Genomic DNA, 14464 nt, shown 5'->3' on the forward strand with positions numbered 1-14464 from the left:
AAAAAAAAAAAAAAAGAAAAAGAAAAAGAAGCTGACTCCAGAAGGACCTCAGTGGAACCGGCCCCTGGATGGGGAACCAGGTGGAAGGTGGAGCTGTGTGGGTGCATTTCACGCCTGCCTGGGAGGGGCCGCAGAGCCCAGGCCTGAGGCGTCAATCAGGCCTGACGGTGGGCACGCTTCCTGTGGCTCCTGGGCCAGCGGCCACGGTGGCAACCCCAGGCTGGCTTTCCCCTGCCCCCCTCCCCCAATGCAGTCCCATGCTCAGGGCTGGGTCCCCTTGGGATGGGACGTGGGAGCCAGCCTGTCATTGGGGCAGACCACAGGCGTGAGAGGCACGGCGAGGCTGGCAGGCTGGCAGTGGGGGAGACGGGGGCTGCCAAGAGCCGGCCTCTCCTCCCTCGGGGGGAAGGAGGATTCCGCCAACGTGGCTGCTCCGAGATACTCCATGGCAGAGACAGGCAGGGAGGGAGGGGCGGCCGGGTCAGCTCAGCATCTGGGTGGGGGACGCAGGTCAGGCTTCATAAGCTCCCCACATCTTCCCATGGCCTGGCACCCCCATGCAAGACCAGCACCTCGGGGCCAGCCCAGCTCCTTGCAGCCAAGGTGAGCCCACCTGCCACACCCAGGCCAGTCACAGACAGACTCAGGCTGGCGCTGTGGCCCTGGGCCTCGGCCGGCCTCCCCTCCAACCTGAGAACTTCCGAGATCCCTGAGCCTCACAGAGGAAGGGGTTTAGCAGCTCTGAACGAGGCCTTTGTTGAGGCAGGTCAGCCTCTGACACCCTCAGCAACCTCTTTTCCTGGGCACCCACTCCCGCCTCTGCCATTCCACGTCCACTCCCGCCTCTGCCCTCCCATGTCCATCCCCTCTGCCCTCCCACGTCCACTCCTGCCTCTGCCTTCCATGACACCCACTTTGCTTTTAGCCCCCAGGCTGGGCATGGCTGACCTGGAGGAGAAGCGGACAGAACTCATACTGGCACTGCTCTCGGAGGCCCCACGGCCAGGCACATCTATCTCCCCAGGGGCCTGGGGCTCCATTGTCCTGAGGGCCAGTCCGCCCTCCACTGCCTCCCTGCGCCAGCAGCCTGGAGGTTTCAGCCCAGAACTGGGCTGCAAGTGACAGCCAGGAGGCCGGCCCTGCCCCGGCGCCAGGGCAGCAAGGGCAGGGGCAGAGGGGCCTCTTGAGAAAAGGCACAGGCCAGGCTGAAGCCACACACAGGCGCCCTCAGCAGCCGTCCAGAAGGGAAAAGGAGCGCTCCTGGAGGTTCACAGCCAAGACGACAGGCCTTCTGGGGACCTGACGGGGAGCTTCACTCAGGCCGCTGCAGGAAGGCCAAGGGCCCATCAGACCCCCTGGCTCCAAAGCCTCGCTCTGGGCCTGGAGTGGTGAAGCGTCAGTGGCCTTCTCTGAAAGCAGCTTCACCCTCCCTGCCCAGGCCAGGAGCACCTTCTGGGCATGGAGCTCGCCGCTGGGGATGGGAGGGGCACCAGCATTTCAGGGCCTGGGCCGGCTCTGAGGGGCACCTCCCAGGCCTCCCCTTGCTGAGTCTCACATTCGCTGTCCTGCCTGTGGCAGTGCATAGTGTGCCAGGCTGGGCACCACATGGGGCTGAAGGGCAGGAGCCCGGCGCCTCCAGACACCCCCATCCAGGGCACGCAGCCCAACCCCAACTGGCCATGCAAAGCGGCCACTGTGGGTGACAGCCTGAGCGTGTCTGAGCTGCCGGGGGCTGAGCGCTGCCCCTCTGCTAGGCTGCTCACGTGACCTCGTCCAGGTCACTCTCCGAGCCTCAGTTTCCACATATACAAAACAGTGTGGGCCGGGCACAGGGGTTCCTGCCTGTAATCCCAGCGCTTTGGGAGGCTGAGGCTGGTGGCTCAATTGTTTGAGACCAGCCTGGGCAACGTGGCGAAACCTCATCTCTACAAAAAAATCTAAAAATTAGCCAGGCATGGTTGCCACCACACACTTGTAGACCCAGCTGTTTGGGAGGCTCAGGTGGGAGGATTGCTTTAACCCAGGAGGCAGAGGGTGCTGTGAGCCGAGATGGTGCCACTGCACCCCAGCCTGGGTGATGGAGTGAGACCCTCCCAGCACTTTGGGAGGCCAAGGCGGGAGGATCACCTGAGGTCAGCAGTTTGAGACCAGCCTGGACAACATAGCAAAACCCCGTCTCTACTAAAAATACAGAAATTAGTTGGGCCTGGTGGTGGGCGCCTGTAATCCCAGGTAGTCTGGAAGCTGAGGCAGGAGAATCACTTGTATGTGGGATATAGAGGGTGCCATGAGCCGAGATGGTGCCATCGCACTCCAGCCTGGGCAGCACAGCGAGACTCCCTCTCAAAACAACAAAAACAAAAAGAACCCAAATAAACGAACATGTAAAACAGTGTCGATAATGACAGAGCCTCAGAGGTGTCACTTCACTGCGTCATAGGCTAAGAGGCAGGCCTTGTACTCAGATGGGTTCAAAACATGTCATCCCCACAAAAAACTGCCTGACGTCCCCACATCTTCCCACTGCACTTGGGTTAAAGGCTGAGCTCCCAGTCCTGAGCCACAGGGCCTACGTCATCTGGCCACTGTCCCCTCAGCAGGCGCAGCGTCCGACACTCCCCGCGGCCCCCACGCCCCCTCTGAACATGCCTGCCTCAGGGTGTGCACCCTGCTGGTCCTTTGGCCGGGAATGCACCATCCCCAGATTCTTTACGGCTGAATTATCCTCCTTGTCATTTAAATCTTTGTTTCTCTCTACTGCATGACCCAACTGTTTCTTTCTTTCTTTTTTTTTTTTTTTTTTTGAGATGGAGTCTTGCTCTGTCTCCCAGGCTGGAGTGCAGCGGCGAGATCTCGGCTCACCGCAGCTTCCATCTCCCGGGTTCAAGCGATTCTCCTGCCTCAGTCTCCCGAGTAGCTGGAACCACAGGCACCTGCCACCACACCCGGCTAATCTTTTTGCATTTCTGGTAGAGATGGGGTTTCACCGTGTCGGCCAGCACGGTCTCGATGTGACCTAGTGATCCGCCCGCCTCGGCCTCCCAAAGTGCTGGGGTTCTAGGCATGATACTGCACCCGGCCTGCGTCTGTTTTCTCTGCAAAACTCGTCTGACGCGCCATGATCTCTTGTGTTGACTGACTCAGGGTCTTGTCTTGGGCGCCCTGGGCCCCTCATTCCTGCAGGCCCAGCACATGGAAGGAGCCCGGCCAACACTCACAGGCCAGAGGAACTGACTGGGGCCGGGAGAAGGAGGTGGGAATGCCTCCCTGCCAGGGTCGCCTCAGGACAGGGGTCAGGAAGCCCTGCGTCCACTAGACCCTGCTCCTGAATGGCTGGCGCTGGCCCAGGGCAGCCCTGTGACAGGCTCTCCCGGGTGTCGAGAGTTTAAGGCTTAGGACCGGGAACCTTGAGTCACGGCCAAGATCATATGAACGGGATTCTGGGAGATCGTCCTTCAGCTCCTTCATGGTGCTGACCCCAGAGAACCAGAGAGGTGAGGGATATACTCCCAGAGCACAGCAGGTAAAGCAGCAGACGCGACCCGGAAAAGCGGAAGCCCTGATTCCTGTGGCCTGGCGCCCTGGTTTCTATGGCACCTTCTGCCACACGAGCCTGAGGGCGGGGACGTTGGGAGCCCACCGAACACAGCCGGGGGTGTCTAGGCGTCGGATGGGAAGGGCACTGTGGATATCACGGCCCTGGCTGTGCCCGGCTGGCATCGGTACCAGCCCTGGCTGGGGTCACTGTTCAGATTCCAGTGCAGAAGCTGGTTCCACAGTCTTGGAACGGGGCTGGGGAAACGTCTGTGGGGATTCGGGGGTCTCCTGACCTCCCTGCAGAAGCCCCTGTGCAGCTCCATGCACCACCCACCTCCGCCTCTCCAGGTTCCATCCTGGAGGAGGGCCAAGGGCAGCAGACCTGAGTCTAAAGCTCGCCGGGTCCAGAGCGGACACTGCGTTTCTCCCTGGATTGGGCAGGCAGGTCCTGGGCTCGAAGGGACTGGGGAGCTGTCAGGACACGAACACCCCAGCCTGATTTGATAGGGAAAGGAGGCCACAGTCCACACCTGTTGAGCTGTTCCCAACCATCTGGGTGGTGACGAGGCCACTCAGCAGACAGCCAGGCCTCTCCAGCACCCACGCTGTGACCGACACTGGCGGCTGCCCCAGGCCTGCACCTGCAGGGCTCTGGGCTCTTTCCAAAATGTCTGCCCCTGTCTGGGGCCTCCCTGCCTCCAGGTACCACAGCTCACGGGCTTGGGCAGCTCTGGCCTTTGAGAAACCTCCATGGTTGGCCGGTTCCGCTCTCCTGGGTCCAGAGCCATCCAAAAGCTGGGGCACCAGGCCCAGCACCGCTGGCCAAGCTGTCTGTGGACCACAGGGAGGCTGGAGAGGGCCAGTACCCTCCTACCCTCCCCAGGTTCCAAGAAACAGCCTTGCCAAGCTCACTCAGAGCAGGCTTCCTGCCCTGGTGTCCACAGCCCCTCTAAAGTAGCATGCACTGTGTGTATGGGGGTGCCTGTGTCTGGGTGGGCTCCGGAACCTTCATCAGATTCTCAGAGTCCAGGGTTCCTGCTCTGTGGACTCAAGCAGCCTCTTGGGAGCCAGCCTGGCAGAGAGGGCGGGAGAGCACTCAGGAGGCCGAGGCAGGGAGGCCTTCCCTCTCGGCGAGTGGGCAAGTACTGCGAGAACGAGGGAGGGTCACCCAGCCCCACTGCCCACCTGCCAGCCAGCCTGGCCGCCGTCGGGACCCACACACAGGCCTGGGGGAAGGGGGCTGGTGGCAGGGGCCCCAGCTCTCAGGGGAGGCACCACTTTAACCCCTGTCTACGGCTGAGGGGTTGCTCTTGGGAGAGTCTGTGTGAACAGACAAGACACACGATGACCTCCAGGAGACAGGGAAGGGCGGAGGGCGGCCAGGCCCGGCTTTTCCTGCAGGAGGCTGCAAGATGGTTCCCGACACCCAGAGCTGGACTGTAAAATAAACCAGCCTAGGATGGATCTGTGTCCTGTACCCAGCACCTGTGTACCTCGATGGCCAGGTGAGGGGCAGAGGGAACTTTCCCATGGCCCGCATACCTGGTGCCATCAGGAAGAACTGACGAGGGGCGGGGCTGTCCTGCAGTGCCAATCAAGCCGACAAAGAAAGGGACCCTGGTTTTTTTTTTAGTCTGAGTCTCACTCTGTCGGCCAGGCTGGAATACAGTGCCGCCATCTCAGCCCACTGCAACCTCCACCTCCCGCTTCAAGCGATTCTCCTGCCCCAGCCTCCCAAGTAGCTGGGATTACAGGCATGCACCACCACACCTGGCTAATCTTTGCATTTTTAGTAGCGATGGGGTTTCGCCATGTTGGCCAGGCCAGTCTCTTAACTCCTGTCTCAGGTTATACAAGAAAGAGACCCTCTTCTAAGACCATCGTGAGCCTGAAGCTTCCCCAAATGGCCCAAGATGGGCTCTCCACCCCGCCCTTCCTCAGGTGATGCCTCTGATCCTCTCTGAAGCAAAGGCAGCAACTTCCATCACAGGACACTGACTCCCTGGCGGGCTCAGCAGTGCCGGCGTCCAGCTTAAGACAAGCTCTTTGGAAGTAGGGGATTCTCAGCCCCCCGCGGCTGTGCCTGGAGGCAGAGGCAAGGTCGTCCGAAGCTGTCCTCAACCTCCGCCCAGACCCTGCCGGTTCAGCCTGAGTCTCCACTTCTGGCTAGCAGCTGCCCGGTCTGGGTCAGGAGCCCCTTGGCCTGGGTGCAGAGCCACATAAGGGCTGCAACTTTCCACCAGACAAGGGCTTCTGGGCTGGCCTCCCTTCGGCTCCCACAAGTGACCCCATGAAAACCTGCAGGTGCTGCAGGAGCTGGGCATGAGATGCCCCCTTCAGCTCCTTCCCCTCTGAAGTTCAACTGAGAAGCTAGAAGAGGGAGGGCTGGGAGGGAGAGCAAGGCACTGGCCTGGTCTACTTGAGTGTGATTTGAGGCAAAAAAAAAAAAAAAAAAAGTAAAAAGGAAGGGAAAGTCCAATCTCGAAGTGAGGTACGGGGTGCCCTGACCAAACTCACAAACCCAGACACCACGTGGCTCCCGGCGACATGCTCACACAGCAAGCCGGCCGCCATGCCAGGGGCTGGAATGAGGCTTCAGTCCCAGAACCCTCCTCTGGGGACAAGAGCAGCCCAACACAAGCCCCCACTGGGACCCCAAGGAGACCTGTGAGCGTCACTGCCTGCCCTCGCCCAGCACCAGAGGCCCCGCACGATTTACAGGCTTGGTTCTGACAATGAGACCTTCCCATCCAGTCTTCAGGCCCAGCCTGGACGAGCCACACACCTGCGGCCAGCCTTTCGTGAATCTTTAGGTCACCGGAAGCGGGAGGACCACAGGTGCTTCTCACACCCACAGCGCCAAATCCTCAGGGCACAGTTAACGAGTGAATGAGGCGACCCTCCTGCCAGGCTGGGCAGTGCTAGGCACCCTTCCCCTACCCCACCACCACGACTGCCTAATCCCAGCCCCTTGGGCTGGCTGTGAAGCGGGTGCCCCGAGGGCCCGGGTTAACATGGCTGAAGACAGAAAGGAAGAAGCCAGCGGGCCTAGACTCCGGACCCTGCTGCCCACCCCGCCCGCCTGTGCATAGCGAGGCAGGAAGCACGGTGCCGGGTCCTTCTGTCTGCTGCAGCCCAGACCCTGTGCCCACGACACGGACCCACCGTGTCACACTGCACGTGTTAGGGACTGAACCACCCGCCACGCAAGGCCCCCAGGCCCAGAGCCACCCTGCAGCGGCATGGACACCACCCTGCTCCCCAGCTCAGCAGCCCAGCATGTGCCTGGCTGCTGCCCCTGCCCAGAGACGCCCATCAGACAGCACCAGGGCAAACCTGGCCAGCAAATTCCTAAAGGGGCTTCTCAGTTCTGCTGGCCACAAATGCACAGGAAGAGGGAAAGAACTGAAGGTCTCAGCCGTCAGGGTCTAAAAGTTGCCCCCACATGCCAGATGCCTCCTCAAAGAGCCAGGTAAACTGGAAGGGCCCTGTGTGGCTGCTGCCGGACCTGGAACCTGCCAGGTCTGTTTCTTGCCAACGCTGAAGTCTGGGGATGGAGGATGAGCTTTGGGCTGGCGTCAGTGGGGCCGGGGAGTGGATGACTCCACGCTGCCGGGCACAGATAGCTGCCTCAGCACAGAGGGGTGCGGGCAGCAGCTGGGGCCTGCAGGGCTCTGCTAGCTGGGTCCCCAGGGAGGCTGAAGGTGACACAGGGGCCAGTGCAGGACAGCTCGAGTTGCTGCCCTACCTGGCACTTTCCAGGACTGATGTCACCTCTGGGAGGTCAAGTATGCCCCACAGCAGGAGCTAAAACTAAACGAGGAGCCAGTGGGCGCAAGATCACGTTGTGCTGGCTGATGCCGGGAGCCTCAACTCGGTCACCAGTAAGAGGTCGCAGAGGGTCCTGCTGTGAGCCACAGGAGGGCCTGCCAGTGTGCACCGCAGGCCGGCGAGGCCTCCCTTGTTGCTATCTTGAGGGATGTGCCCTGCCCTGGCCAGGGGGACTCAGGCAGCGGGTTTGCTCTGCAGAGTCATCGAGCGCTTCCTGTGTGCTGGGCGCTGGGTCTGGCTCTTCCTCGGATGCCTGATGCCAGGGCCCCAAGCCAGCCCCGAGGCAGCCTGCCCAGCTGCAAGGCAGTGGCTTCTATCTCCGATTTTAATCTCAGCTCAGCTCTGGGGCTGCAGGAGCCCTGGGGTTTGTCCCGGCACGGCTTGGTCTGAGCTGCCTGCTGGGTCAAGAAGCCCCTGGCACACGGAGCGGACGCCTGGTGCCCAGCGGGCCCTGGGCCAGCAGTCAGCCGGGTGGTCCCTGAGGGGAAAACCTAGACCCCCGGCCCGGCAGCATCCCCCCCAACCCCCCGCAACCCTGCACATAGAACCCTCACATGGCAGATGGGGCCAGGGTCGGTGCCCCTCAGCAAAGGGGGCCCGGCAGTGCCAGCTGGACACAGGGTCGGTCTGGGCCAAGCACAGCGGAAAGAGACAGACCCCGAGGGCAGGAGGCTCCCGGGGCCGCATCAACTCTTGCTGGTAAAGCGAGTCCACCTGCCGCGAAGAAAACGGCCTTCTCCCCAGAGACAGGAGCGGACGCCCGGAGGCCAGGGTCGCGGGGCCAGCACCCCATTCCCATCAAGTTCAAGCCCCTCACAGCGACGCGCAGACCCCAGCTCTGTCCCGGGACCCCACGGAAAGGTGAGCGGGACCCCCGAAACCTCCACGCCCCCGCCCCGCCCCCCCAACCCGCCGGCACCTTGTGGCGGAGCAGCCTGTTGCGCACGCGGCCCCAGAGCCGGGCGCCGGTGTTGGGGGGCCGCTTGCTCCCCGAATCCTCCAGCTCCAGGGGTTCGCCCCCCGCCTTCGGGCTGCAGTCGGGCCGGGACAGGACGTCGGTCATGCCGGGGACGGGGATGGGACAGGACGGGCCTGGAGAGAAGGTGCCTGCGGAGCTCAGTGCGGCCGCGGCCCCGGCCCCGCACGTCCCGCCCGCCGGGAGAGGTTCCGCGCTCCCCGCGCCCGTCCCTCCTCCCTCGTCCCTCCGCCCTCCCCCCGAGGCTGCAGCCCAGGCTGAGCGCCGCCCCCTCTCGCCTCCTCCCGGCCCCTCCCCCCGCGCCCCCCACCATGAAAGCGGCTCAGTGGAGGCCCGAGGGCGCCCCTCCGACACCCCAGCCCGGGTCCCACCCTGCCGCCCTCTCGAGGCCGCCCCCACCCGCGGAATAAAGTTTCCAGGAGCCCCACAGCCCGTCTCTCCCCGCGGTCCCGGCCTTAACCCCTTCACCACCAAGCTGCTCCCAGGGCCAAAGTGGGGGGCGGCGAGCGGGGGCTGCATTTTGGGGCTAACACAGCCGTCCCCTCCCCTGCAAAAGACGTTCCTGGACCTGGGGTTGTAGTTCCCGACCCCCAACTCCCGCCCCAAGGCCCCTCCCTCAGGACCCACTGCGGGACCGGGGCTCAGGAGCCTCCTCAGGTGAGGAATCTAAGGGAGAAAGAAGACCCTGAGATGGGATTCCCGTGGGAATCGGGCCACTGATGTGCTCAAAGACAGGAGCAAAAGCCCGAAACCACCAGGGTCGCAGATGTCCAGCCGGGGGCGTCACTTTTAACCAGGGCCCGTCGCACCTCACCAGACAGGGTTTCTGCTGCCAGGGGCAGAGGACGCCACGGGCAACCCCTGTGTCTGTGCTGGGGGCCTGGAGGGAGAGAGCGAGCTTGTTCCTGACCCTCAAGTGAGTGACCTGTCTAACTGCAGACTAGGAGGCGAATGATGTCTCAAGGTGACGATACAAGTTAGAGTATGGTGTTCAGAGGAAGAGAAAGGCCAAATCCCAAACGGTCAGACTATGCAAAACTCAGGGGCATGGGGGCATCACCGCACTGCAGACCCCAGGGCATGCAGGGAGGAGGGGCGTGGGGGCATCACCGCACTGCAGACCCGGCACGCAGGGAGGAGGGTCGTGGGGGCATCACCGCACTGCAGACCCGGCACGCAGGGAGGAGGGGCGTGGGGGCATCACCCCACTGTAGACCCCGGCACGCAGGGAGGAGGGGTGTGGGGGCATCACCCCACTGCAGACCCCGGCATGCAGGGAGGATGGGCGTGGGGGGCAACGCCCCCTGCAGACCCCGGCACGCAGGGAGGAGGGGCGTGGGGGGCAACACCCCACTGCAGACCCCGGCACGCAGGGAGGAGGCGCGTGGGGGCATCACCCCACTGCAGACCCCGGCACGCAGGGAGGAGGGGCGTGGGGGGCAACACCCCACTGCAGACCCCGGCATGCAGGGAGGAGGGGGCGTGGGGGCAACACCCCACTTCAGACCCCAGCACGCAGGGAGGAGGGGCGTGGGGGCATCACCCCACTGCAGACCCCAGGGCATGTAGGGCGGAGGGGCGTGGGGGCATCACCCACTGCAGACCCCTGCACGCACAGGGAGGAGGGGTGTGGGGGCGTCACCCAGGGAGGAGGGGTGTGGGGGCATCACCCACTGCAGATCCCGGGGCACAGGGAGGACACCAGTCTTTACACAGTGGCAGCCAGGAACCAGGTCTTTCAAATACCCGCCTACATGGAAGCCTCACATTTCTGTGATGCTGGTGTCACTGTGCTGTTTGGCAGAGGTGAGGACAGGGGGTCAGGGAGGTCCAGTTTCTGCCCAGGGTTAGGCAGTGCCAAGTGAGGAGGGAGAGGCCCCTGACTCCCTGGTGCTCGTGAGCACTGTGCCTTCCCCAAGCGGGGATGATGCTTTGGATTCAGGAAGAAGACCCGGGTGAGGCAGGTGGCTTGGGGCACAGAGACCGGCCCTCAGCACCTGGCATCAACGGGCAGGCGACTGTCAGGATTTCTTTGGAGAGGCCTCGAGTGTTTGGAGAAGTGAGTGGCTTCCCTGCAGAGGCAGCCAGGACCTGGTCATCATAAGAGCTGCCGTTCACGGACGGTTGGCATGGACCAGGCATCAAGGATTAATTCACACAATCCTCCCAACTTCACCAAGTCAGAACCAGCCTCCCCATTTACCTTTGAAGAAAGGAAGGACTCTAACAGGCTGAGCACTGTCCAAGTCCAGGACAAGCTGTAACACAAATGGAGACCCGGCTAACCCCAAAGCCTATCTCCTGTCATGGGGTGCTCTGGTGTGGCAGGACCTGGCCCTGTACTGCCTTCTGCCAGGGTGGAGAGGGCGTGGGGGGCATCCTGTGGGGGCCTGTTGGGCTGGAACAGGGCCTCGGTCTTCACTGTCCCTGCAGAGGGGGGCAGACCAGCCCCGATTCCTCCACGTTCACACGCCACACCCACTCCTGCACATCAGGCGGCTGCCAGGGCCATGCACGGCCTCCCGCACACTTGAGCTGCTAGATGGGTGAAGCCACAGCAGCCTCACCAGCGCCTCCTGAGGGCAGGGGGAGAGGCTGACGGAGGTAGGAACATGCCTGTGTCTCCCAATCAAGGCCTGAGTCACCCTTCCCGGCCCATCCTTCACCTGCCCCTTCCTGGGCTCCAGGAAGGACCAGGCAGCCCCCTCACTACTGGGGCATCACAGCACTGCAGACCCCGGCATGGCCACAAACCACCTCTCCCGGGAAGGCACTGCTCACCCCTTTGGGCTACACTGCTTAGTCCCACTCATGCCCACTTAGTCCCACTCACACTTTTTTTTTTTTTTTTTTTTTTTGAGATGGAGTCTCACTCTGTGGCCCAGGCGGGAGTGGAGTACAGTGGCCCAGTCTCAGCTCACTGCAACGTCCGCCTCCCAGGCTCAAGCGATTCTCCTCCCTCAGCCTCTGGAGTAGCTGGGATCACAGGCACCTGCCACCGCCCCTGGCTCATTTTTGTATTTTCAGTAGAGATAGGGTTTTGCCGTGTTGGCCAGGCTGGTCTCGAACTCCTGAGTTCAGGTGATCCGCCCACCTCGGCTTCCCACAGTGCTGGGATTACAGGCGTGAGCCACCGCGCCCGGCCCCACTCATGTCACTCCAGAGGCAGTGACTGAGGGCCTGGCTGTGTGCCCGACCCGGCGTGGGGGTCAGGGCACCGCAGAGACGGATCAAAGGCCAGCGCTGGACAAAGCTGCAGCCAAGAGGGCAGTGCGGTGCGCTCCACGGGAGGCAGACGTGCACCTGTGCACCTACTATGCACGCCACGCCCAGATGAACAAAGCCCTCACAAAATCCGGTATCACGGCCTCAGAACAGGACACACAAAAGGCCGTGAATGTCAAGAGAAAGGAGATTGAATTTCCTGCTGGAGGAAACCCGGGAGGGCTTTGTGGAGGAGGCGGGTCGTTGTGGGGCACACAGGGCTGTGGGGAGAGGCCGTCCACCCTCACTGGGTCCCAGCTTTACTCAACTTCCCTCTGGCAAACGTGCAGCGGCTGTTGTGTAACTGGCTGGTGAGGCGCCATGGTAACCGCTCACCTCGTTGGCTGTGGTGCTCTTGGCACTGCAGCTTGACTTCGGAACTGGCCCCTCACTGGCTCCCTGAGTCCCCTTCCCTCAGGCTGGGTCCCGTGCCACAGGGTGCAGGCTCCAGCAACGCGCACCCCTCTCTGCCCTCCCTGCTGCCAGGCACGTGGGAGAGACGGGCAGCATAAACCCTACTCCCAAAGCCCTACATGCCTCTGTCTTAGGAACTGCAGGCTCAGACTGGATGAAGGACGGCCAGCTGGTCTCCATGGTGACATCAGCACCTTGGCAGATGGGCAGCACAGCTGGGAGTGTTCCCCTGAGATGCTCATCTTCTCCTTCCTCCCTTACGGACCGGGGGCTTCCTCTGGGGACAGCACAGATTTCCTTCTCTCCCCAAAGCCTGACTCACTGCTTCCTGGGGTCAGTGGTCTTGGGTGGAAGATCCGTGCAGGACAAATGTCCCCAGTGAGAACAGCAGTCTGAATTCCAGTCCCTGCAGCCCACCACGGACTCCTCCTCATCTTTGCTGGGCTCAGCTTAGGCGATCTGACTGCCCAGAAAGTGGCCACACTCCTTCCTCCCACACCCCTTCCACCCAGCCAGCCATGCCTGCAGAGGCCTCCTTGGAGGAAGTGGCCACACTCCCCCCAAACCCTGCCACCCAGCCACGCCTGGCAGAGCCCTCCTCGGACGACTTACAAGGCTCCCTGGCTATATAAACACAGCCTGGGTGGCAAGGCCCCCACAAGCAGATGTCACTGCCTTTGGAATTAAAAACATTCCTTGTGGCTCGTCCCATCCTCTCTCAGCCCTCCCCAGGCTTTCTGCCAGGGGAAGGTGAGGGGCTGCCCCCAGGGAGATGTGGGTGGGACCCCGTGCTGCACCTAGGAGGGAGCCATGCCACCCGGCACAGCTGCGATTGAGGCAGAATCAGGCTAAAGCGATCAGCAGCAGCATCAACGAGGAAAAAAGGTCAAGAGGGAATAACACACGTCCTGTGCAGCCGGCCGCGTGGGCGGGAGGGGCAGGGATGGCAGCGGCTGCCTGGGTGACAGCTTGGCGTGGGGACAGCGTCCAGGCAAATCCTCCAGCCTGTGGACACCAGGAAGAAGATTCTGTCTCAGAACCCAGAAGCGCAGCGCTGCTTTTCTGGAGTGACCTCCTTTTCCCACCAGCAGACGCTCACGCGCCCCAGCCCACACTAGAACCCCAATTCCCCATCCTCTGCTAGCACAAATGACTCCAGGCCTGGAGAGGGGGGGTTCTGAGCAGCCAGCTAGACCAAGGCCACTGGCGCCCCAGTGGGGAGAGAGCCTGGGAGCCAGCTGGGGAGGGGAGAGCCCCAAAACGCTACCCAGAAGGTCCAGAGCCCAAGAGGAGCCTGGCACTCAGTTGAGGATGAGGATGGAGAGGGGTGTGGCTCGGGTCTGCCAAGAACCCTCCCTCCCTCAGCACCAGAGGGTCACGGCATGGGGTGGGCGGCAGAGGAACAGAGCTGCGGGTCAGGATGGTGTCAGAGAAGAGCGAGGGCCCAAGGCTTTAGGGGCTGCAGAAAGCCTGCCAGAGGGTCCTGCCCAAAGCCAGGCCAGGCTCCCGGCTGAGAGAGCGCCAAGCGTGCCCAGAGCCCATGCAGACTTGGGCGGGAGGATGGCACGTTCCAGGGCCAACTGTGGGGGTAGGTGGGGATTACGGGGTGTCCTCCTAACTCGGTGGCTCTATGGTCCCTGCGTTCTTACTGTGCGTTCTGACCGTTTTCTGTACCTACCCTGACAAAACCTACGGCCTGGAAGGGCAAATGTCTTCCCAGAATGAGATGCAGAGACTCATTCCAGGTTTTTCTCCCCTCCCACCTGATACCTCTGGATATTCGAAATGTTCAGGGCCTGCATTAGGCCCGGAGACAGGAGCACCTGGCTCAGGATCACCAGTGGCCAGTGGTACAGCAGAGCCCAGGAGCTTCCATCCCTCCATCCATCCATCATTCCATCCTTCCATCCATCCACTCATCCATCATCCATCCACCCATCCTGGGGCCGGGAGAGGGGTCCAGCGTGGAATCAAGGCTGAAGACGGGCACAGCACAAGGCAGAGGCAGTCAGGGTGAAAACAAGTTGCTTCACAGCCCAGACCTAAGCCTGCCCAAGGTAACTTGCTGTCCTCCCAACTCCCCGAAGGCCCACACCAGCTCACGGGGCACTCCGAGTACGTGCTGCTCCTCACACAGCTCCAGCCTCCCTCTGCCCGAGCTCCAGCCTCCCTCTGCCCGGCCACTTCAGGCTGGTGTCACCAGGGGTGCTCTGTGGTTCTCTAGGTGCTCTAGAGGAGAGGAAGACACAGTCCACGAGTTTGTCTGCTGCAGGCGTGTCCTGAGAGCCTGTCCCTGGCAATGCCTAGTGATTCTCACAGCACAGAGTCACGGAGAAGGGAGAAAAGTCCACTGGAGCCTTCGGGAACCTCTTGCTTCTCTAGCACAAGACCTGCCGGGGACAGAGTGGGCAGGGCTGGCCCTCAGCATGCTGTCCCCAGCAC

The 14464-nt window shown here is 62.3% G+C and overlaps 1 protein-coding gene across 7 annotated transcripts in view; it reads right to left on the bottom strand.

The window, feature by feature from the left end:
* The window catches only part of ABR (ABR activator of RhoGEF and GTPase), a 210958-nt gene that overhangs the window by 18283 nt on the left and 178211 nt on the right, over positions 1-14464 (bottom strand). Inside the window, exon 1 of one of the 7 annotated variants that reach the window (XM_039475794.2) lies at positions 8288-8534. The exons of the other annotated variants lie outside the window; for them this stretch is intronic. Within the exon in view, the coding sequence (XP_039331728.1) occupies positions 8288-8431 (144 nt within the window). The 5' untranslated portion in view covers positions 8432-8534. Of the gene's footprint in view, positions 1-8287; positions 8535-14464 lie in introns of those variants that run through there. 7 annotated transcript variants of the gene reach the window in all.

The sequence above is a fragment of the Saimiri boliviensis genome, chromosome 17 (genome assembly GCF_048565385.1).
Source record: "Saimiri boliviensis isolate mSaiBol1 chromosome 17, mSaiBol1.pri, whole genome shotgun sequence".
In the NCBI taxonomy this organism is placed as follows: domain Eukaryota; kingdom Metazoa; phylum Chordata; class Mammalia; order Primates; family Cebidae; genus Saimiri; species Saimiri boliviensis.